The following is a 22,959-nucleotide window of genomic DNA, read 5'->3' as shown; positions in this document are numbered from 1 at the left end:
AGGATTGTTCTTCGCTGGGGTGGTCTTTAATTTTTGTCTCTCAAATTGATGGTCATTAATTTTTGGGAAAATAACCTAATAATACTACTTAAGATTGTATATTACAAAATATAAGGATACTTTTCCTTATTTACAAAATATACTAATAAAATTACAAAACATGACGGATTTGAAAAAATTAAAAGTTCATCATTCCCTTCCCTTTCTCTATCACAATATGTCCACATCTGGGAAAAATCTCTCGTCATTGCTATGTTTCCTCCATGCTTTCCGGCAAAGCGCCGCCGGAATTTCATACAGAGCGGATAGGAGGATGTGCAATAGTTCTGATGGCTGCACAGAACTTGGAGTTGGTGTAAGTCTAATTATAAAATCCTTCAACCCGTTTTGCATTGTATTCTCTCATTACAAATTAGAACATTCTCATATTGACAAGGCAGTGTTAGAGCACCAACAAGACAATCTCCAAGATCTGTTTGTTGAAATTGAACAATCTCGGCTTTACACCAAAATTAATATTGGTAATTGGTATACACATTTCATACAGTTTTCATACACAAAATTTGAGCGAAATGTTTTGTATATATTTTGTAAGAAATCTATTGGTAAGTTTTGTAAACTGAAAAGTACCGTCATATTTTATAAATATACCCTATTCTTATGTATATATAGGTCATTCTCCCTTAATTTTTACCATCTGCCTTTATAAATTCTGCCTTTGGGCCTTAAGGCAGAAATTGCACGGTCAGTTTTGCAAATTCTGGCTTAAGGCCTTAAGACAATTTGCAAAGGCAGAGGGCAAAGTTAAAGACCACCAATTTGAGGGGCAAAACTTAAAGACCACCAATTTGGAGGGAAAAAAAATTAAAGACCATCCCAAATGAAGGCCAATCCGCGGAAAAAAAAAAGATTTGAAGCGACCGCGACATAATTGATTAAAATAAGTTTTTTTTTTGCGCGGATTGTCCTTCTTTTGGGGTGATCTTTAGCTTTTGCCCTCAAATTGTTGGTCTTTAATTTTGTCCTTCCCTTAAAAAGGTGGGCGAAAATACCCCAAGGTTCTGGGTTTGAACCCCCGCTCAGTTAAAAAACAAAATCTCAAGGCAAGACTTTTGCAAAAGTCTGTCTTATGCAGTAAACTTTGCCTTAAAGCAAAACTAAAAGTCTGTCTTATAAGACAAAGTCTGTCATCTCCGGTAGACTTTTAGTTATGCCTTCAGGCAAAGTCTGTCTCCAGCACAGGTTCTATGTAACTTCGCCCGAATAGGCATAAGTTCATAGCAAAATTATTATTATTTTCGATTCTGCTGGGTTTCAAACCCAGAACCTCGGGATATTTTTGGCTACCTTTTTAAGCGAAGGCCAAAAATTAAACACTAGTGAATTGAGGGCAAAAATTAAAGACCAGCAAATATGAAGGACTATCGTGCAAATTGCCTCTAAAATAATATAAGTACTGTATATCCGGTCGATTAAGATCAATGAAATTAATTAAATGAAATGGGTCAAAACTGAGAAAATAACAAAAATTGGTCCCTCGTGTTTGATGGTAGGTTCAAAATAGTCTTTTAAGTATGCATTAAGCAATTTTGGTTCTTAAAATTTGCGAAAGTTACACTTTTAATCTCCATCAAATATTTCTCAAACTTTGTTTGTTAAATACACGGATATTATGAAAAAACAAAATTACCGGGAGCTCACATTTAGAGATATAAATTTTGTAATTTCTACTATTTTTGATTTATTTTTAAAAGCCGATGTAATTTTTTGAAATGTAATTTCTATTTTTTCTATATCTTTAATGTACAGTGTAATCTTTTTGTTAGATATTTTAGAATTTGATAGACTTTCGTGATGTTTATGATTAAATCTTTGACTTTATCTATTTCCGTCGTGAATATAATGAAAGCTAAAGTGTGAACTTTCAACAAACTTAAAAGACCAAATTTAATTCATACTTAAAAAAATATTTTAAACCTATCTTCAAACATAATGGGAACCATTTTTGTCATTTTTCTTGGTCAGAAACTCGAAATAAATGAAATTGGAAAGATCTTCACGTATAAGTAAACGAATGAAATAAAGTTAGAACTTAGAGGCATGTGGATCAAATTTTTTGTCAAAAAAGAAAAAACATCTATTGAACAAACAAAGCTTCCATAGAAGACATCCATGGCTACAATCTTGAAAAATCACAGCTTTATTACTTTCTTGTTCCTTTTTCAGCTCTTACCATGTCATATACATGGGTTTAAAATACCATTTAATCCAAAAGATATTCTTCCATTATTACCAAGACAAATTTCATGGCCTATACTAAACTCTCTTCACAGTGCAGTGGACTTAATGCCCACTTTTGTTGGGGTTGCTCCAATTGAAGGGAATAATACTTTGGAGTGGAAAGGTGCATGCTTTTACAAGAATATTGCTTGGTTAGAGCTTCATAACAAGTCTAATACTCAATTTGGTGGTGGCACCCTTCATATTAAGGTATACCCCAAATCTGTTTTGGTACTTTCTTCATTGTTTTCAGAATTTCATTTTGTTTTGCTGTATCTTTTGTTGTTTTTCTTATATAGAAGTTAGGCCTTGTTTATAACTTTTTGGGTAGCTACAAGGCAGTATGGTTCTTTCTTGGGGAGTTTGAGAACAAAGGTGGTTCCAAGATTTGAATTTTATGAATTCCCTACTAACCTCAAGTTAATATATAACAATATATGAGTTCACAGTCAAATGTTTGTAGATATATAGTGGATTCTTAATACATACTAGCGACCTCAAGTTAATAAACCAAGAATATATGAGATATTTAGTGGATCTCTTATTAATTATATAGGGCTTGGGAAAATGCTATTGGGTTCACGTGAATGCATAAATAGTACTGTAGATCAGCTGTCTGGGAATATAGTTTAGCACATTTCAATTTTGTTCCTTTTCGTAAATTGGGTCTGAAAGATGACATTTTCCCTTGTGTTTAGTATTTTTCGACAAGGATTAGTTGTTAGTGTTACACTTACTTATGGTGTTTAACCAGTAGACTTATTAGTCTGGTTAGAGACTTGTATAAATATTGGATCCTCTTGCTTTAGAGAGGAGAATCCATAATTTGCCTTGAAATACAAATTTTGTACTTGTATTGGAATTAAATGGGCCCAAATGGAGCAGAATGGATGTAGAGGATTCATATAGCTGAACCCAATTAGCTGGGATTGAGGCATAGTTGATTGATTCATTAGATTTTTTTTTCTTTTTGAGTAAATTTAAGTGGAATATTGATGTAGGTGATTCCCAGCTGGTCCTGAATATCTTTTGCTATTAGATATCTGTTGATTTGGTTGCCAGATAGATTGGAAAAAGATGGGTGGACATAAAAAAACTTAATCTTGATTCTTTGCTCTACTCGTCTTCACGGGAAACTCTAAAGTTGACTTTTGTGTGACTAATGTTATTCATTAAGACTTTTTCGCACGCCGCGGACGAGAGGTATCTTGTCGCAGAAACCCAGTCTTTGCATTGACTATATTTTGGTAAAATTTAGTTGAAATTGTAGCTCAGCTATGTTGGAAATACCAACGTTGTGGTGTTTGTTGAGAATGGAAATATTGTGGAAGGCAAAATCTGTATGCATTATTAATTTTTGTTCTTCGCATAGTATATGGTATAGATTATTGATGAAGGTTATAAATTGTATTTTTTACCCGCTTTATAATTATCTTTGTGCCTTTTCTTTTTCAATGCTTGGATGGAACGAGTTCCTATTTTTAGTGTCAATGCTTTATCTATCTTCTCAATATGTCAATGTTTGTATTCCAATTAAAATATTTTGCAGGTGAGCAATGCACACAGTTGGACATGTATGGACCTTTACGTCTTTGCAACCCCATATCGTGTAACATGGGACTACTACATATTGTCTCGTGCACATACTCTCGAAATCAAAGAGTGGGAGTCTCAAGCTGAATTAGAATATGTGAGTCCCAATCATTTCTTAAATGAAGCTAAAAGGGCACTAATTTGAGCATAATTCATGAGACTTTAAATGAAGCTAAAAGGGCACTAATTTGAGCATAATTCATGAGACTAACAACAACAACAACATACCCAGTGAAATCCCACAAGTGGGGTCTGGGGAGGGTAGAGTGTACGCAGACCTTACCCTTACATTGAGCATAATTCATGAGACTAACGGAATAAAATTGAAACAGGTCAAACATAAAGGTATCTCAATTTTCCTAATGCAAGCAGGAATGTTAGGAACTTTTTCAGCACTATGGGATGTTCTCCCTTTGTTCACGAACACTGGATGGGGTGAGAACTCAAATATCGGTTTTCTAAAGAAACATATGGGCGCTTCATTTGAAAAACGTCCGCAGCCATGGGTCACCAACTTTACTACTGATGAAATACATTCTGGAGATTTTCTTGCCATTTCGAAAATTAGAGGTCGCTGGGGTGGTTTCGAAACTTTAGAGAAATGGGTATCTGGAGCTTATGCTGGCCATTCTGCTGTTTGCTTGAGAGACTCCGAAGGAAAACTATGGGTTGGCGAATCTGGAAATGAGAATGATAAGGTAGTGTTCTAAACTATCTTGTTTTCAAATTCTGCTATTCTTTGGAGAACTGGAAGATTAGAAGGAGAATGGTGATAGAAAAAATTATTTCATACTCTGATTTCTGCAACATTTGCTTGTCTTTCTTATTGTGCTAGGCTAATAGCATTGTATTAACTTCTCATTTGATTATCTCCTACCATCCTTTAACGTGCTAATTCTACAAAAAAATCATTATCCAGATATAGAAATCACAGCTTTGAGAATTCAAATTCAAGATTCAAAGTAAATATAACTGTTCTAGGACTTATTCTTGCTAGAATTTTATATTTGAAAATCCTTAGACATTCAGTTGTTGTTTACGGGAATTATGTAGTTCTATATTACTTTCTCCTGTATTTAATTCTATATAGAAGATTGGTACTTTTCCACTATATATTTTCTTTTCTTTTTTTAAATAATCGTGGTGTCCGGGCCAGCTTTCACGCACCTCAACTAATTCCACGCGGTACCTGTTACCTCCCACAAATACAGGTGCTAGGTAACTCTATCCACCAAGGCTTGGACTGATGGGAAGAAATCACCTATTGTTTTCGCCTCCACCTCTATCTTTTTTCTTCCTTTCTCTTTCCATGTTAGTAAAACATTTCTATCCTTATTTTGAGGAAATGCAATTACTTTAGCCGGAATTATCTTTATTCTGGAAATCCTTATATCTTTTGTCGCTTATAAAGATTATTTAATTGTACATTATTTTGTAGTGTATTTAGCTATACTATGTTACGACTATCCACTATCTCTTTTCATACTTTCTCGTTCATATTTATTAAAAACTTCAAACTTGTGTTTAGGGAATTCTGGATTTTCAACAAAGTAATAAGGAGCACTGATAGCAAATCAAACGTTTAAGGAATAAAAAGAACTTCTCCAAATGAAAAAAAAAAGGAGATAAAAGTGCTACATGTTGGAACAATTGATTAAATTATTAGAGTGATATTCAAATCAGCAAAATAAAGGGAAAAAACATCTAAAGTTTGTGATTGTGTTCTGGCAAGTGACGCTTTTCTGGAGTGTACAACTTTAGATATTAGTATGAACTTTTGTGGATTCGAATAAAAAATGTGCTCTAACTTGGGAAATGTGCCCCTTGTTTTCTCTCTCTAAAATCTTTTTTTCCGGTGAGCCTTCTCTCCCCTCATGGGAGGGAAGATACATTTCTTTTTAGGGGACAAATCCTTTGAGATCTACGAAGATTGTGGGGACCAAGACAGATGGTTTGTTTGGGTGGAGCGAGGCAGAAGGTTTACCAGCCAGATCAAACTAGACGAGGAGAATCTTAGATGGGTTTGCTCACAGTTATACCAAGCTTCATACGGACAAGGGAATCTCTATAGAAGATGGCGAAGGAAAATACAAGCATACATTTATAGGGTATATCAGAATTACAACACTCATGGAAGATTCGTAAGAGTCGAAACAATAGCAGGGGAGAGGAGAAAGGCGATTATTATTCCAGAAATTGTGTACAATGGGGGATGGGGAGACATAGCAGGGAAGATCCTTCAATATTTGTGTGAAGCAACAAATCACAAATACAAAGTAATCACTGATATTAAAAAGAGATCCTTCCTAAAAGCAGCAGAAATCTCTCAATGGCCAACTCAGAGAAGGGCAGGCAACCTTGAAGACCAGGATGAAAGCTCCAATTTCCTCTCCAAATGCTTGATCGGAAGTTTCAATGACCCATTCCACTACAGCCCAAAAGCAGAAATCATCCAGCCTTGGTTTCTTAAGAGATGGCAGGTGACAGCAGGTCTGAGAGTCACACCGATATCACACAACAAATTTTTATTTGAACTGCCTTCAAGACAAGAAGCAGCCAGGATCAAAGCTGGAGATTGGTTCTGGAACTGTCGTCATCTAAATCTTGAGTGGTGGTCAATAGAATCTGAGTATTATTCAGCAAAATCAGAGATTGGGCACAAATGGGTCAAGGCTTTTGGGGTACCGCTAAATGGTTGGAACATGGAATCTTTCCGATGTATCGGAGAGAAGTGCGGAGGTTTCATAGGTGCAGATGCAGACACGAAGGCAAGATCTCATCTTTTCTGGGCGCGCATCTGTGTTAAAATCACTATGGAAGAAATCCCAAAGGAAATAGACTTGTATGTTGGTGGTTTGAGATATCTGGTGGTGATTGTGGAAGACCAGATTACTCGAATCATCCCTGACAGACGGAGAGAGGTGGAGAAGATGGAGGCTGCTACTCCAAACCCTAGAAAGGTATCACATGTTTATCCTTTGGACAATAAGAAGAAGCTCAGTTATCCGAGCAACTTTAATTCAAAATCCCTGGGTTTGATAGAGAAAAATAGAGGTCACGTGCCACAGTATAAGGAGAAGGAAAAAGTATGGGCTAATGGGGCCAGCAACATTCTGGGCCACAATTACACTCATTATTTCCAAGGCCCAAAGAATAAGAAGCAAAAGAAGAGAAATAATTATAAAAAGATCTGGAAGGCTGCTGGGCCTGGTTTTGATCCTTATCAGAATAGAAGTAGCCCATATTCGCACATTAATTATTTTGACCCTTTTTCAATCGAAATAGAAGCTGCAGAAACCAGAACAAGGGAGCAGTTGCCTGTGGCTTTTGCATGCGATTCAGAATCAGAAGCAGATGATGAAGCAGAGACACCAAGACCTTTAATTCCAAGAGCCCTTACTTTGAATGAGTTCGAATCAGTAAGTTGCTCGGAACTTGATCTCTCCTCTTGCGATGCTCTCTCTCTTCCATGGCACGATGAGAACCATATTGGATCGACGCACATAAGCACTCCGAATGTAATCGATACGTCGAGGTGGGCCAAGACTGTCATGTTTAAAGCGTGCAAGGCTTTTGGGATTCATGCGGCAGGGTTTGAGCACGAAATTCTTGGAATGGTCTTAAGGATGGAACAAAAAAGACAAGAACAGATTGAAAAGCAACAACAATCACCACCCTCAGCACTGAGAAAGGGGAAGAAGAAGCAAACATTGGAATTGGGAAGGCTTAAATGGGAGATGAACTCTGATGGGAAGATAACAGGTGATAGGGGCAGGTACTACAAAGCTTCCTCTACATGAAAATAAAAATTCTGAGTTGGAATGTGCAGGGTCTCAATGAGGCAGAGAAAAGAACAACAATCAAGTCACTTATTAACAAAGGGAGGGCAGACATAGTTTGCTTGCAGGAAACTAAAGTTGAGGAATGGTCATCAAGCTGGATTAATCAATTACGGGTTAACAGATGGATTGAATGGGCTGATTTAAAATCAGATGGAAGAAATGGGGGCATCTTAATCCTTTGGGATAAGAGACAGTGGACAGTCAGAGATATTCATAAGGGCAGCTACACCATTTCTTGTCTGATGGAGAGTACACAGGAGGATTTCAGATGGGGCTTTACAGGTGTTTATGGGCCTCACAGCAATCCAGAAAGAGAACTACTATGGCATGAATTGGCAGCAGTAAGGGGCTTATGGAATGAATAATGGGTAATTGGAGGAGATTTTAATGTGTGCAGATATGAAAGTGAAAAATACAACTGCCATGGAAGATCCAGTGCAATGATCAACTTTAATGAATTCATTCTTGATCTGGACATTATTGATCTGCCTTTACAAGGAGCTAATTTCACATGGTTCAGGGGTGAGAATTCTTTGCAAGCATCTAGAATAGATAGGTTTCTAATCTCTCCGGAGTGGAATGATACTTTCAACGCTATAAAACAACTAGCTATGCCAAGAGTTGTCTCAGATCACAGACCTCTGCTTCTGGAAAGTGGTGATTGGGATACTAATTGCTCTTACTTCAAGTTTGAAAATATGTGGCTACAAACAGAAGGTTTCTCTGAAATGATCAAAGGCTGCTGGCAAAACTACAACATCGTAGGTAGTCCAGACTTTGTCCTATCTCAGAAGCTTAGAATTTTAAAGAAAGATATCACTAACTGGAATAGAGAGACCTTTGGAAAACTAGAAACTCAAAGGGAATGTATGCTGGAGGAATTAACTATCACTGAACAAGCTACTGAAGGTAGACTTATGTCACATGGGGAGAAGGAGAGATCAGCTCACCTAAAGCTAAAACTGGAAGAAATAGCAAAGATTGAAGAGGTATCCTGGAGGCATAAGTCTAGATGTTTGTGGCTTAAAGAAGGAGATAGGAATACCAAATTCTTCCAAAGAGTAGCCAATTCTCACAGGAGGAACAATCAAATTGACAAGCTTATGATTAATGGGGAGATCTGTGAAGACAAGGGAGAAATCAAAGCTGAAATTTTAAGATTTTACCAAGCTTTGTATAAGGAGGATGAGCAGTGGAGACCCAAAGCCAGCTTTGAAAATCTCAGCAATATCACTCAGGTAGAAAAGATTTGGCTAGAAAGAAGCTTTGAAGAAGAAGAGGTAAGAGCAGCCATCAACTCTTGTGCTCCAGACAAGAGCCCAGGGCCCGATGGGTACACAATGGCCTTTTATCAGAGTTTTTGGGATTTCATCAAGGACGGTATTATGGGAGCTCTCAACCATTTTCATCTGCATTGCCACATGGTCAAATCCAACAATGCTTCATTTATAGCTCTTATCCGAAAAAAAAAAGGGAGCCTTACACCTTAGGGACTTCAGACCTTATAAGTCTCATAGGGAGTGTTCATAGGGAGTGTTTCAAAGCAGTGATCTGGAAGCTGGTATCAGGGGAGCAAAATGCCTTCCTTAAGAACAGACAAATCACTGATGCCTCTTCGATTGCAAATGAAATGCTAGATGGCAGATTGAAAGCAGGAACACCTGGGATTTTATGCAAACTAGATGTGGAGAAAGCCTTTGACAAAGTGGGCTGGTCCTATCTGTTAGACATGCTGAAGCAAATGGGTTTTGGAGATAGATGGATTAAATGGATCAAATACAGTCTTTCAACTGTAAAATACTCCATTATGGTGAACAGGGGGCCAGTGGGGTTTTTTCTCTCCTAAAAAAGGAATAAGACAAGGGGATCCTCTTTCTCCTTTCTTATTCATTCTAGCCATGGAGGGTCTGAGCAAGATGCTGGACAAAGTCAAAGAAAATCACTGGATTGGGGGCTTCAAGGTGGAAAGCAGGCCAAACAATTCTATCTCAATTTCCCACCTTTTATATGCTGATGATACCCTGATCTTTTGTGGGGTAGAGACACTTCAAGTTCTATATCTTAATCTTACTCTCATGCTATTTGAAGCTATGTCTGGACTTCACATTAACGTGATGAAGAGCAAGATCTATCCTGTCAATGAAGTTCCAAACTTGAATATCTTGGCAGGGATCCTGGGGTGTGACATAGGCTCCTTCTCGTCGATTTATCTGGGCCTTCCTTTGGGTGCAAATTACAAAGCAACTGAGGTTTGGAATGGAGTGGTGGAGAAGGTGGAGAAAAGGCTGGTAAATTGGAATATGCAATATCTATCTATGGGAGGAAGGCTGACTTTAATCAATAGTGTATTGGACAACATACCTACTTACATGATGTCCCTCATTCCAATGCCTTGTGAGGTAAAGGAGCAGCTGGATGGCCTAAGAAGGGCATTTCTATCGGAAGGAAACAGTGAAGATCATAAATTCCATCTTGTCAAATGGGATAAGGTCATAATGCCAAAGGAACAAGGAGGTCTGGGAGTCAGAGATCTCAGCAAGCACAACAAAAGCCTTCTTTTGAAATGGTGGTGGAGATATGGCCAAAGAGGCACACTCTTATGGAAGGAAGTGGTGAATGCAAAATATGGCAGGCTAGATGATTGGCGCACCAAAAAGAATACCGCCCCTCATGGTGTTGGCCCTTGGAAGCATATCAACAATCTTCAGTATGACTTCTTCAGGGAAGTATCTTTTAAGGTTGGAAATGGTTCTAAAGTCAAGTTCTGGAAAGACAAGTGGGTGGCCAATCAACCCCTCAAGAAACTCTCACCACAGGATATTGCTTTTAGCTATAGAACCTGACTCATCTGTTGTTGACAATAGAGATGGCAACATTTGGGATATTCACCTTAGAAGAAACTTGCAAGACTGGGAGTTGGAGGAACTAACTGATCTTTATAGGTTACTGGCAAACTACTCAATGAATCCTCAACTTCCAGACAGCTTAAGGTGGGGGAATTCAGAGAAAGGCATCTTCACAGTAAAAGCAAGCTACAACCAGTTGAATGCAGCAGAGGGAGTGACAACTTCATGGCCCTGGAAGCTGATTTGGAAGACAAAGCTCCCCCCTAAAGTTAAATGTTTCACCTGGACAACTCTTTACAATGCTATTTTAACCCAGGACAATCTCATGAAGAGAGACATTACAGTGGTGAGCAGGTGTTTTATGTGTCACAACAGCCTAGAGACTGTAAACCATTTGTTACTGCATTGCCCTGTGGCAGCTGATCTTTGGTCTATGTTTTTGCCTATTTTTGGAATTAGTTGGACAACCCCCTTCAGTCTAAAACAAGCAGTTGAAAGTTGGAGTTTTTGTGGAAAGTGGACAAGTCCATCAAGAAGATCTGGCAGATGATTCCAGCATGTATTTTTTGGTGTATATGGACAGAAAGGAACAAAAGATGTTTTGATGGGATCTCAGCTCCTAACTGCTCTCTTAGGCCCAAGTGTTTGATGAATCTTTTTAGTTGGAGCAATCTTTCCCCTGTAAATGATGTCATTCCCCTTTTAGATTTTATCAACTCACTCTCAGTGGCTTAACAACCTTGAGTTTTTGCTTCTGGTTCTTAACTCCCAGCTCATACTAGTTTTTTTTTTGCAGTATTTGGAGTTATAACCATATGATTTGTAATCATTCACGCATCTTCTTGATGCCTTTTTAATGCAACAACTTACTTCAACAAAAAAGATATTAGTATGACTATTACTCCCTCTGTCCCAATTTATGTGGCGCCATTTCCTTTTTAGTCTGTCCCAAAAAGAATTCATCTTTCTATATTTAGAAACAATTTAACTTTATGAGATGATTTACAGCCACACAAATATCTAAGGATTATTTTGGACCACAAATTTAAAAAATCTTCCTTTCTTTCTTAAAGTTCATGCCTAGTCAAATGGTGCCACATAAATTGGGACGGAGGGAGTACAATGTTGACTTCAAATATCACGTTATATGATTATCATATTAAAAGTTATGATCCCTATTCAACATTTGCACAAACTTTAAGCACAATTAACTAGGTAACGGCTTGTGAGCATGCTATAGACACAACATAATATCCCAAAGCGTTAAAGATATAAGAAAAACTTTAAGCATGAATGACCATATATTTAGTAACGTAATCTCTATACCATATTTGCACCAATGTTATTCTTCATATTTTCTTTCAGGGAGAAGATGTTATTGCTATACTGCCATGGGAAGATTGGTGGGAGTTTGAGCTGACAAAAGATGATTCCAATCCACATATTGCGTTGCTCCCTTTGCACCCTGACCTCCGTGCCAAGTTTAATGAAACTGCTGCTTGGGAATATGCAAAAAGCATGGCAAGCAAACCTTATGGTTACCACAACTTAATATTTAGCTGGATCGACACAATTGATGGAAATTACCCCTCACCATTGGATGCTCATCTGGTAATGCATATTATTTCATATTACAGTCTTGCCAATTTTGTGTTTACAACATTATTTTGAAGCTGCTTTCTTTCATATGGTCCTTTACTTCCTGATTCCTCTGGTTTGCGACTGTAGTCAGCTGTTCTTTGCTGAATTATCTCCTCAGAAATAAATAAAATAATTACAAAGAGCGCGTAACATAGAGCTTAACGTATTTAGTTGCTCAGCTAGTGAAATAATATTGTTGGCACATGAAGTGAATTTGGGTAAATGCATGCATTTAACACACAGACCATTCAGCTGCAGGTTTCATGTATCGAAAATTTCTAGATTCCCGTAAGGGTATATCCATTTGAATTTTAACTTGATGTTATCATCAATTTCTTCTCACGGAGCTTCATTTGACTGGTATAACATTCTATTATGAGTCGAGTGTTCCATAGAACTCCACGAAGTGTGCATTAAGCAGTGAATAAATGATAGGTTAGTATCTTGTGGGTGCTGAAATGGTATTTGTTTTGGTGTAAGAACCTTGAAGCACAATAGTGTCATGAATGAGCTTGAAATTACTCTGTTTGATATCCTATTAATATGAGAAAGACAACTGAAATCAGAAATTTAGGAGGATGAAGGGTGAGGGATGGGAAGAAATGATAATGGCTAGGGGTGGAAAAAATAGCCCATAAAAACTTGACCCGCCCAACCCGTCCAAGTACCATTTATTAGCTCTACCCATTTTAGCCCAACCCATTTCAGCCATCTAAGAATTGGGTTGATATCTAGCCCAAATCACCATGAGAAACCTTGTTAAATATTTTAAACAAGACATTCTTTTTATGTGATATGTTATATATAGCCATAATAAAAAAAATAGTTTTATTAGGTACTGTAAAAATTATAAAAGAACAACAATATGGAAAGCAGACCTTATCCTTACCTTGTGGAGGTAGGCTGATTTCGAAAGACTCTCGGCTTGAGTGCATCAAATCAAAGTAGTTATGAAAGAGGAAATATGACAGTAAAGAAAATATGGCAACTAATATGGAAAGCAGTACAAAGCATTCAAAAAAAGAACACTAACAACAACGAAATAGTGCGATAACCGAAACACAAAAACCAACAGATGGTAACAGATATCAAAAAGCAAGAAACTACATTAATAAGGCTAATTATACAACAGACCACCAAGCCTAATCCTGCCGAAAAGTGAGAACACTCAACTACCTACTAACCTTCTACCCTAATCTGCAACCTCCATACCCTCCTATCTAAGATCATGTCCTCGGTAAGCTGAAGCTGCGTCATATCTTGTCTAATCACCTCTCCCCAATACTTTTTCGGCCTACCAACCTCTATCTCTCCTCATACCCACCATATCCAACCTCTCACACATCCTCACTGGGACATTTGCGCATTTCCTCTTCACATGCCTAAACCATCTCAGCCTCGCTTCCCTAATCTTGTCCACCACGGAGGCCATTCCCACCTTGTCCCGGATATCCTCATTCCTAATTTTATCTCACATAGTATGAGCACACATTCATCTCAGCATCCTCATTTCCGCAACTTGCATCTTCTGAACATGAGAGTTCTTGACTGGCCGCACTCCCCCCATATAACAAAGTCGGCCTAACCACCATTCTGTAGAACTTATCTCTAAGTTTTGGTGGTAGCTTTTTATCACACAAGACTCCGGAGGCGAGCCTCCATTTCTTCCACCCCTGCACCAATACGATGTGTGGCATCATCGTCGATCTCCCTATTTTCTAGGACTAAATTTAGTAAGAAATAATTATGACATAACAAATAAAGAAATTAAAACTTAGTAAGAATTGGGTGGGTTGGGTTATAACCCACATTTTAGCCCAACCCATTTCAGCCCAAGTAACTTTTGGGCGGGTCGTATTAACTCAACCCATTTTGACCCGCCCAAATTCAGCCCAACCCTCCTATTTGACACCCATAATAATGGCACTAAGCAAGTATCAATGCAAGGCATTTTAACTATTATAGAAGAGTGGGTTTGGTCGTCAACCCACTCTTCTATAATAGTAATAAAAAAATTAAGGTGAGGTCCACGTAAAAAAGTAGGAGACAATTGCTCAAAAAAAAAAAAAAAAAGGGGACATTTAAATAATGATAATAAGTTCAGAAAATGGTAAAGGTACGCTTGGAGAAAATTTAAAGAAGAGAAATTCAGGAAAAAAGAAATAACGATTTAAATTGAACACAAAAACCGCTAAAGAAGTCATAAAATCAAAAGATTTAAAACTTATATCTTTGGGTAAGGATAAAAATGCACTAATTTTAGACACATACGTCTCACACAAATAATGAGGAATAATATCAAGAAGATGAAATATAAACGGTCAAGAAACGTATACACATATTGTCTTAAAATGATGAAGTTGGTCTATACTTAAAAATTTAATACTACAACAGATGCTAACACATGAAAGCGCTTTTCAGTGTTGTTGAGTAGAAAGAGATGATGGCATGAAACTCGGTAGGAGAAGGTGTATTTCAAATCTTTCAATTGGAGAACCAAACCAGGAAAGTCATATGGGAAAAGTGGACTAAGTAAAATAATTTATTGATATTTTCAATTAATTGAATTATAATACTTTCTATAATAAAAATTCCATAATTATATTACTAAAAGGTACTTTCTCTGTCCTAATTCATGTGACATAGTTTAACTAGGCACGAAGTTTAAAAAAGAAAGGAAAGATCTTTGAAACTTGTGGTCTAAAACAAGTCATAGATATTTGTGTGGATTTAAATGATTTCATTAAAGGTAAAAGGGGAAGTTTCAAGTTAAATGATTTCTAAACATAAAAATATATCATTCTTTTTTAGACAGACTAAAAAGAAAAGTGTGGTACTTATTTTTGTGTTGGGCTTTCATCATCTAGTTTATAGATAAGGTGGGGTCATTGTGGCACTTGTTTTTTTGTGTGTTGAATAGCTGCTACTGTATTCTTGCAAATTGAAAGTGGTAGAGTGACCTTGCTACCATGATCCACTGAGATTCAGCCGTGTGTCGTTCTCCTATTTGTATTTAAAACAAATTAATAAAAAGATTCCTGCAAATTAAAAATTAACCTGCTATTTTATGTAATTGTTGCTGATGTTTTAGTGATGTGGGGTGCAGGTTGCTTCTGTCATGACTGTTTGGAACCAACTACAGCCTGCATATGCTGGTAACATGTGGAATGAAGCCTTGAACAAGCGACTCGGAACTCAGGTTATGTTTTTGTATGATCACATTCATGATATGCCTCTGTTTGTTGAGATAAAAGTAGTGGAAAAACCCTATTAAAGCAGCTGATTGAGTAACAAATTTAAAGAATATCAGAATACTTTATTCACAAAGGTTGATGACATAAAACCATTGTTACACTGAAAGTATACTCTGCTTTGTTGACTCTCATATATCTCAAGCAATACTGGTAAGTTAGTGTAAAGCTCTATCATGGACTTGATATATAGTACGACATGCTGATCCATGCAGAACCTTAGTCTTCCTGATGTTCTTGTGGAAGTTGAAAAGCGTGGATCCTCTTTCGCCAAATTGTTGACTATTCCAGAGCAGGATGATTGGGTTTATAGTGATGGAAAGTCAACATCATGTGTTGCTTTTATTCTTGAAATGTATAAGGAAGCAGGATTATTTGGTGAACTTGCAAGCTCAATTCAAGTTACAGAATTCACAGTGAGTTTGTATTCTTTATTTTCCACTTCTTCAGTTGGTTTCCAGGGCATTTGCATGCTATGTACTTAGATGAATCTGACACTGCTTCCCTTTATTTTTTTGGTTTGATGGCGGGTTTTTTTTGGGGTGGGGGGGGGGGGGGGGGTGTTGTGCGGGGTCACATGTCTGTATCTGTAGTGAGGTATCTTTCTCTCGTTCTTCCTATTATTCTTCACATCCCTGCTAAATACATATTTTCGCCAATCCTTGCTCCAATTCTGTTAAGTTCCCAAGAAACTATTGTACGTAATTGTTTGGGTTGTCTAAACATAGTGTCCATTGTCCACTTCCCTAAAATAGAAACTCTTTTACTCTGCTCTTTCCTACTTACAGTATCTTGATGCCAAAAAATGTAAAAAGTTAGGAACCAATTTTAAACCAGAAGTATTTCAATTCTTAGAAAGTTATCCAATCTTCTATCTAAAAATCGCTTATGTTTGTGAAACTATTGCATCGATTTTTTATCATTGGAAAAAAAGAGAACTACAATTCTTGCATTACTTGTTTTCTGTTTAACCCTGGGGCCTGGTGGTTCATCTCATTGAAAAACAAAAGGAAGTCTCATGTTGGATTCAACTTCTAGAGTTTGAAAAGTAACGTAGTTATTGCTGGGAGTGCAGATAAAAGATGCTTACTCTCTCAAGTTTTTCGAAAACAATTCAAGCCGGTTGCCTAAGTGGTGCAATGCAGATGATAATGTGGAGCTTCCTTTCTGTCAAGTTCGAGGAAAGTACCGGATGGAATTACCTGGATACAATAGTATGGATCCGTACCCCCATATGAATGAGAGATGTCCATCTATGCCTCCGAAATATTACAGACCTCAAAGTTGTTGACAAGAGTTTCCTATCTTCCTTTGTTTATCAGAGGTTAGCATGTCACATATAATTCTTCACTCATCAGTTCTCAGGTTGTTGTACAATTCCCTAGGTACAAGGTTGCTGATAGACATATATGTTGCTCTTATTTAAGAGTTTGTACAGAGTTTGGTCTTTCAGTGCTTCTTGAAATTTGCACAGGCCAGAATGCTAGCTTGACAAGTTCCTTGTTACTGAACGAGCTTGGGAAAATGAATCCCAAAGAACTTGTACATATGAAATAGAGTTGGTATTCTAAGTGAATGTTAGTTGTTTCTTTCTGCCTTCAAAGCCTTAGATATCTTCACTCAACTTTCCATTGTAAAGTTATCTTAACGCTAACCCCAAATTTTGAAAGCTACTTACTTTAAAAGGAGTAACAAATGTAAAACATGACCATGAAATTTTCCATCTTTCAATCCAATTTTTAGCCTTCAAGTTTCCAGAAAAAGTTGTAAAACTTTAAACCGTAAAGCCTAAATCTAGAAAAATATTCCTATTAAAAAAAAAGGAGATTTTTGCTTATGCTTGTTCGAAGTTTCAATTTTTCACATCCAATGCTTAGCCCTCAATTCTCGAATATGAAGTTCCAATAAATGTGGCTGGATAGTCAGACCTTAAAGTGTACATCTTTTAACATGAATACATAATAATATAGGGAGTATTCCCCTTAGGAGTCTTGAGGTTTACAAACTCTGCTGCCTCTTGAAGAAGCATGTAGGATTAAATTTGTTGAATTAGAGAGGTTTCCTGGGAATTATTGAACGGGAAGTCCTTGAGTTGGTGCTGGCGTTGGGTCCCTGCTGAAGAAATCATCTGTACAGCATAGCTTCCATGTGAAATGTGTCACTAGGTAATGGATTGTAACCAAAGTTTCAATCTTTGCAAACTCATATCCAGGACATATACGGGCTCCCCCTCCGAATGGAACAAAGTTGTAAGGAGGCAAAGATGCTGGGGTCTCAAAGCGATCTGGATCAAATTTCTCTGGTTCTTGGAAAATGCTGCTATCCATGTGTGTTTTAGCCGTTACCCAGAATATCTATGTGCAGCCATTAAGCAGTGGCTAACTTCAGATTATGCCAATCAGAAAAATAACAGAGTTGAGAATGGAAGATCAAAGATGGGAATTTTTTATCTTACTTGCCATCCTTTCGGAATGAAGTAGCCTCCGTACTCGATGTCCTTTACAGTCTGCCTGAAGCCTCCGAAAATTGGAGGGAACATTCTCATTGTCTCCATTGCCACTCTCCAGGTGTATTTCATCTTGCCAAGGTCTTCCCAAATTAGGGACTCTCCATGTGACTTGCTCTGTGCGATCTCTTCTTGCTCTGCATTCCCACAAGCTTATTTAGAAGAAACCCGAAAGGCAGAGCGAATCGAGTCTGAATGAAATTCAGATGGTTTCTTACCTTTAAGGACGGCTGCACAGATATTTGGATTCTTTGCTAAAAGTCTTACCATGAAAGTTATCAAGGTGGATGAAGTGTCATGTCCAGCAATCATGATCAGCATGACATTATGAATGATTTCATTTTCAGATATGAGTTCTTGGTTGTTCTCTCCACCGATGCTGAGCAAACAGGTGATAAGATCCTGTTGGGATGAAGCTAAGTTGTTGTTGAGCTCATGGCAACAACAACAACAACAACAACATACCCAGTGAAATCCCACAATGTGAGGTCTGGGGAGGGTAAAGTGTACGCAGACCATACCCCTATCTCGGAAGATAGGGAGGCTGTTTCCGAAAGACCCTTGGCTCAAGAGAAATCACAACGAGAAAGGTTAGATAAGCAGAAGCAGTTCAAAGCAAAATGCAAATGAAACTAAAGAAAGCGAATAAGTCAAAATAGAGCAGTCTGAAAAAAAAAAGGGAGCAGCAGCTACCACAGATAAATAAGATAATCGAAGTACAAGAAACCACGTATAGTAGCAAGAAACAAAGGACAATAGACTATAGATCGAAACAACGACTACCTACTAGCCTTCTACCCTAATCTGAGTCTTTCAAAACCTCCTATCTAAGCTCATGTCCTCGGTAAGCTGAACCTGCGCCATGTCCTGTCTCAGCACCTCTCTCCAATACTTTTTCGGCCTACCCCGACCTCTTCTGAAACCATCCATAGCTAACCTCCGCACTGGAGCATCTGTGCCTCTTCTCCTCACATGCCCAAACCATCTCAGCCTCGCTTCCCTCATCTTGTCCTCCACTGATGCTACTCCAACCTTATCCCGAATATCTTCATTCCTAATCCTATCTCGCCTGGTGTGCCCACACATCCATCGCAACATTCTCATTTCCGCAACTTTCATCTTTTGGACTTGAGAGCTCTTGACTGCCCAACACTCTGCCCCGTACAACAAGGTCGGTCTCACAACCACTTTGTAGAACCTGCCTTTAAGTTTTGGTGGCACCTTCTTATCATACAGCACTCCTGAAGCAAGCCTCCATTTCAACCACCCTGCGCCAATACGATGTGAGACATCATCGTCAATATCCCCATTTTCTTGTATAATAGACCCGAGATATTTGAAACTTCTTTTCTTTGGGATGACCTGGGTACCAAGCCTCACTTCCACGCCAGACTCATGTGTCATGTCACTGAACTTGCACTCCATGTACTTTGTCTTAGTCCTACTCAACTTGAACCCTTTAGACTCCAGAGTTTGTCTCCAAACCTCCAGCTTAGCGTTTACTCCGCTGCGTGTCTCGTCGATCAAGACTATGTCATCCGCAAATAACATACACCATGACACCTCACCTTGAATTCGCCGCGTCAGACAATCCATCACTAGAGCAAATAAAAATGGGCTAAGAGTTGATCCTTGGTGCAACCCCATCTCCACTGGGAAGTGCTCCGAGTCTCCTCCTACTGTCCTTACCCTGGTCTTGTCTCCCTCATACATGTCCTTGATCGCCCTAATGTACGCTACAGGTACACCTCTGGCCTCCAAGCATCTCCATAAAACCTCTCTTGGCACTTTGTCGTAAGCCTTTTCTAGGTCGATGAAAACCATGTGCAGGTCCTTCTTCCTCTCCCTATACTGCTCCACCAGTCTCCTCACAAGATGGATGGCTTCTGTAGTCGAGCGCCCCGACATGAATCCGAACTGATTCTCTGAAATGGACACGCCTTTTCTCACCCTCATCTCCACCACCCTTTCCCACACCTTCATAGTATGGCTTAGCAGCTTGATCCCTCTATAGTTGTTGCAACTTTGAACATCACCTTTGTTCTTATACAAAGGGATCATCATACTCCACCTCCATTCCTCAGACATCTTCGCCGTCTTAAAAGTAACATTAAACAATCCAGTCAACCACTCCAAACCTGCCCTGCCCGCACTCTTCCAAAACTCCCCAGGGATCTCGTCAGGACCGGTAGCTCTTCCCCTGCGCATCCTGCGAACTTATACTCCTACAATACCCAAAGTCGCGACGCCTCTCAGAGTACTCCAAATCTCCCAATACAATGTCTCTATCACCTTCCTCGTTCAAGAGTTTATGGAAGTATGACTGTCATCTCCGTCTAATGAGAGCTTCCTCTACCAATACTTTGCCATCCTCGTCCTTGACGCACTTTACTCGATCCAGGTCCCGTGCCTTTCTCTCCCTCACCTTGGCTAGCCTGAACAACTTCTTATCCCCGCCTTTTTCCTCTAGTTCTGCATATAGACATTCGAAAGCTGCCGTTTTTGCCGCCGAAACTGCCAACTTCGCTTCCTTTCTCGCAATCTTATACCTTTCCCTATTCGTCTGCTTCTCCTCCTCATCTTTGCTGTCTACCAACCTCGCGTACGCCACTTTCTTTGCTTCCACCTTTCCCTGGACTTCTCCATTCCACCACCAGTCCCCTCGTCGCCTACCACGGCGACCTCTCGAGACTCCCAGGACATCTCTAGCTGTTTCCCTAATGCAGCTCGCCGTCCTATCCCACATACTACTCGCGTCCCCCCTACTCTCCCAAGCTCCCATAGCCATCAACTTCTCCCCCATCTCCTGGGCACTCGACAAAGTCAGACTCCCCCACCTGATCCTTGGCAGGTCATCCGCGACCCTCTTCCTCTTCTTCCTCGTAATCCCCAAGTCCATCACCAAAAGCTTATGTTGGGTCGTAAGGTTCTCACTCGGAATGACCTTGCAGTCTTTACAAAGACCTTTATCCTCTTTTCTAAGGAGCAAAAAGTCTATCTGCGTCGCAGCCGTCGAACTACGGAAGGTTACCAAGTACTGCTCCCTCTTCGGGAAACGCGAGTTGGCTACTACCAATCCAAAGGCTTTAGCAAAATCCAGAAGTGAGACTCCTCCTCCATTCCTGACTCCGAAGCCGAAACCTCCATGCTCATCATCATAACCCCTCGAGGTTGAGCCGATGTGTCCATTGAAATCTCCTCCTATGAATAACTTCTCGGTGGGTGGTATACCTCCCACCACTTCATCCAAATCCTCCCAAAAGCGCCTCTTCTCCTCCTCGTCCAAGCCCGCTTGTGGCGCGTAAGCACTAATAATGTTCAGGGTAAACCCTTCCACAACTAACTTAACCGCCATCATCCGGTCATTGACCCTCCTAACCTCTACGGCCTGGTCCCTTAGCTCACTATCTACTAAAATGCCTACCCCATTCCTATACATTGACTTACCTGAGAACCATAACTTATACCCATCCACATCCTTAGCTTTAGATCCTACCCATTTAGTCTCTTGGACGCAAGCTATATTAATCCTCCTCTCCTTAAGAATCTTAACTAGCTCTATGGACTTTCCCGTCAAAGTCCCAATGTTCCAGGACCCTACTCTCAACCTAGACGCTCCCTGATCCCACTTACCCCCTCTAACTTATTCTCGGAAATAAGTTGTTTCAGCATTTTCTGGACATCTTTGCTTGCCTCAAGGCTGCGATTGAAGCGCGTAAATGGCAAGTTTATAGGGATTGACCATATTCCTTCAATCATCTGCTGGAAATGATGAACCATCTGGTCTCTTCGCGCTCCACGTTCAAGCCCGAAAAGGAGAGAGCAAATAATGTTGAAGGTGAGTGTCTTCATCAAAGGTAATACCTACCATCAACACCATACACAAAAGTTAGTTGTAAATGTCTAAGGTTGCATGCAGCACCCACGAGTGTGGCCTAGTGGTCAATGAAGTGGGTGAGAACCATGAGGTCTAAGGTTCAAATCCCAACAGAGGCAGAAACACTAGGTGATCTCTTCCCATTTGTCCTAGCCTTGGTGGACAGAGTTATCTGGTACCTATTGCTGGTGGGAGGTGGCATGTATCCCATGAAATTAGTTGAGGCGCGCGTAAGCTGGCCCGGACACCACGGTTATCCAAAAAAAAAAGCATAAGATTGCATGCAAGTATAGTGGGGTGGTTCATGACAAACCTTAATTATTTGCTTGCCTTCCCAGTAAGTCTCAAGGTGGATTCTGACTTCGTCGCCCATCTTTCTGACATAACGCTTTAGACTATCTGGCTTCAAGAATGATAGAAGGGCATCTCTAACCCGTTTATGATCTGCACCGTTGAGTTCCAAAAGGCAACGATCGCCCAGAATCATCTTGACTGACTGTGTCTGCTGGTTAGTGAGGACAGAGGCATCACTGGTAAATACAAACTTGTTAGCAGCCTGCCCATAAGTGAATACAGTGGGTTTGCCAAAGAGGCTTAGTTTTGAGATGGGACCATATTTTTGGACTCTTTCCTCGAGCCATTTCTCTGCTGTGTTGGCTTTCATTGCTCTTAGCAAGCCAAGGCTTTGACCGACGATTGGAAATCCAAGGGAACCTGGTGGGACCCTCTTCGATGATCTTCTCCTCCGAACGAGGAGGAATACCGGTAGTAGAATAGGAAAATCATTAAGATAATGTTCATGATTGGGTTACATAAGGAAAGAGCTTAGAGGTAGGAGGTTTTTATATAATCTACTTGTGTTGTCGACTTTGTTGGTTTCTGGAGAAGTATCTTAGCTCCATTATGGTATTCCTGAAACAAAAATATGCCCCATCTTGAGATACCAGAACATACCTTCCTATATGGTTGTGGATTGTGGTGTCTAACTCGAATGACATGTCCAAAAAGAATGGTGTTGGTAAACATAACTCTTGTGCTTGGTTTTCTATTGAAAATAAGTAGTGAAAAGTCCAAATCAATTATGTGATGAAAGTGGTGGTGATCTTTACTAAGTTGTGTGGCT

At 39.3% G+C, this 22,959-nt stretch overlaps 1 protein-coding gene and 1 pseudogene across 1 annotated transcript; one reads left to right on the top strand and one right to left on the bottom strand.

Moving 5' to 3' along the window:
- The first annotated feature begins 1,987 nt into the window (after positions 1 to 1,987).
- Positions 1,988 to 17,050, top strand: LOC132619108 (uncharacterized). The gene is made up of 7 exons (XM_060334072.1): positions 1,988 to 2,490; positions 3,830 to 3,970; positions 4,206 to 4,571; positions 11,927 to 12,172; positions 15,309 to 15,401; positions 15,669 to 15,869; positions 16,529 to 17,050. The coding sequence occupies exons 1-7, from the start codon at positions 2,173 to 2,175 to the stop codon at positions 16,742 to 16,744; spliced, it is 1,581 nt and encodes a 526-aa protein (XP_060190055.1). The 5' UTR covers positions 1,988 to 2,172; the 3' UTR covers positions 16,745 to 17,050.
- A 162-nt stretch (positions 17,051 to 17,212) lies between these two features.
- On the bottom strand, positions 17,213 to 22,637 carry LOC132619115 (cytochrome P450 716B1-like; annotated as a pseudogene).
- Between the last annotated feature and the right edge of the window lie 322 nt (positions 22,638 to 22,959).

This window comes from Lycium barbarum, chromosome 11 (genome assembly GCF_019175385.1).
Source record: "Lycium barbarum isolate Lr01 chromosome 11, ASM1917538v2, whole genome shotgun sequence".
NCBI classification, from domain to species: Eukaryota; Viridiplantae; Streptophyta; class Magnoliopsida; order Solanales; family Solanaceae; genus Lycium; species Lycium barbarum.
The sequence above is the reverse complement of the archived record's forward strand: the minus strand, read 5'-3'. Positions and strand labels throughout refer to the sequence as shown.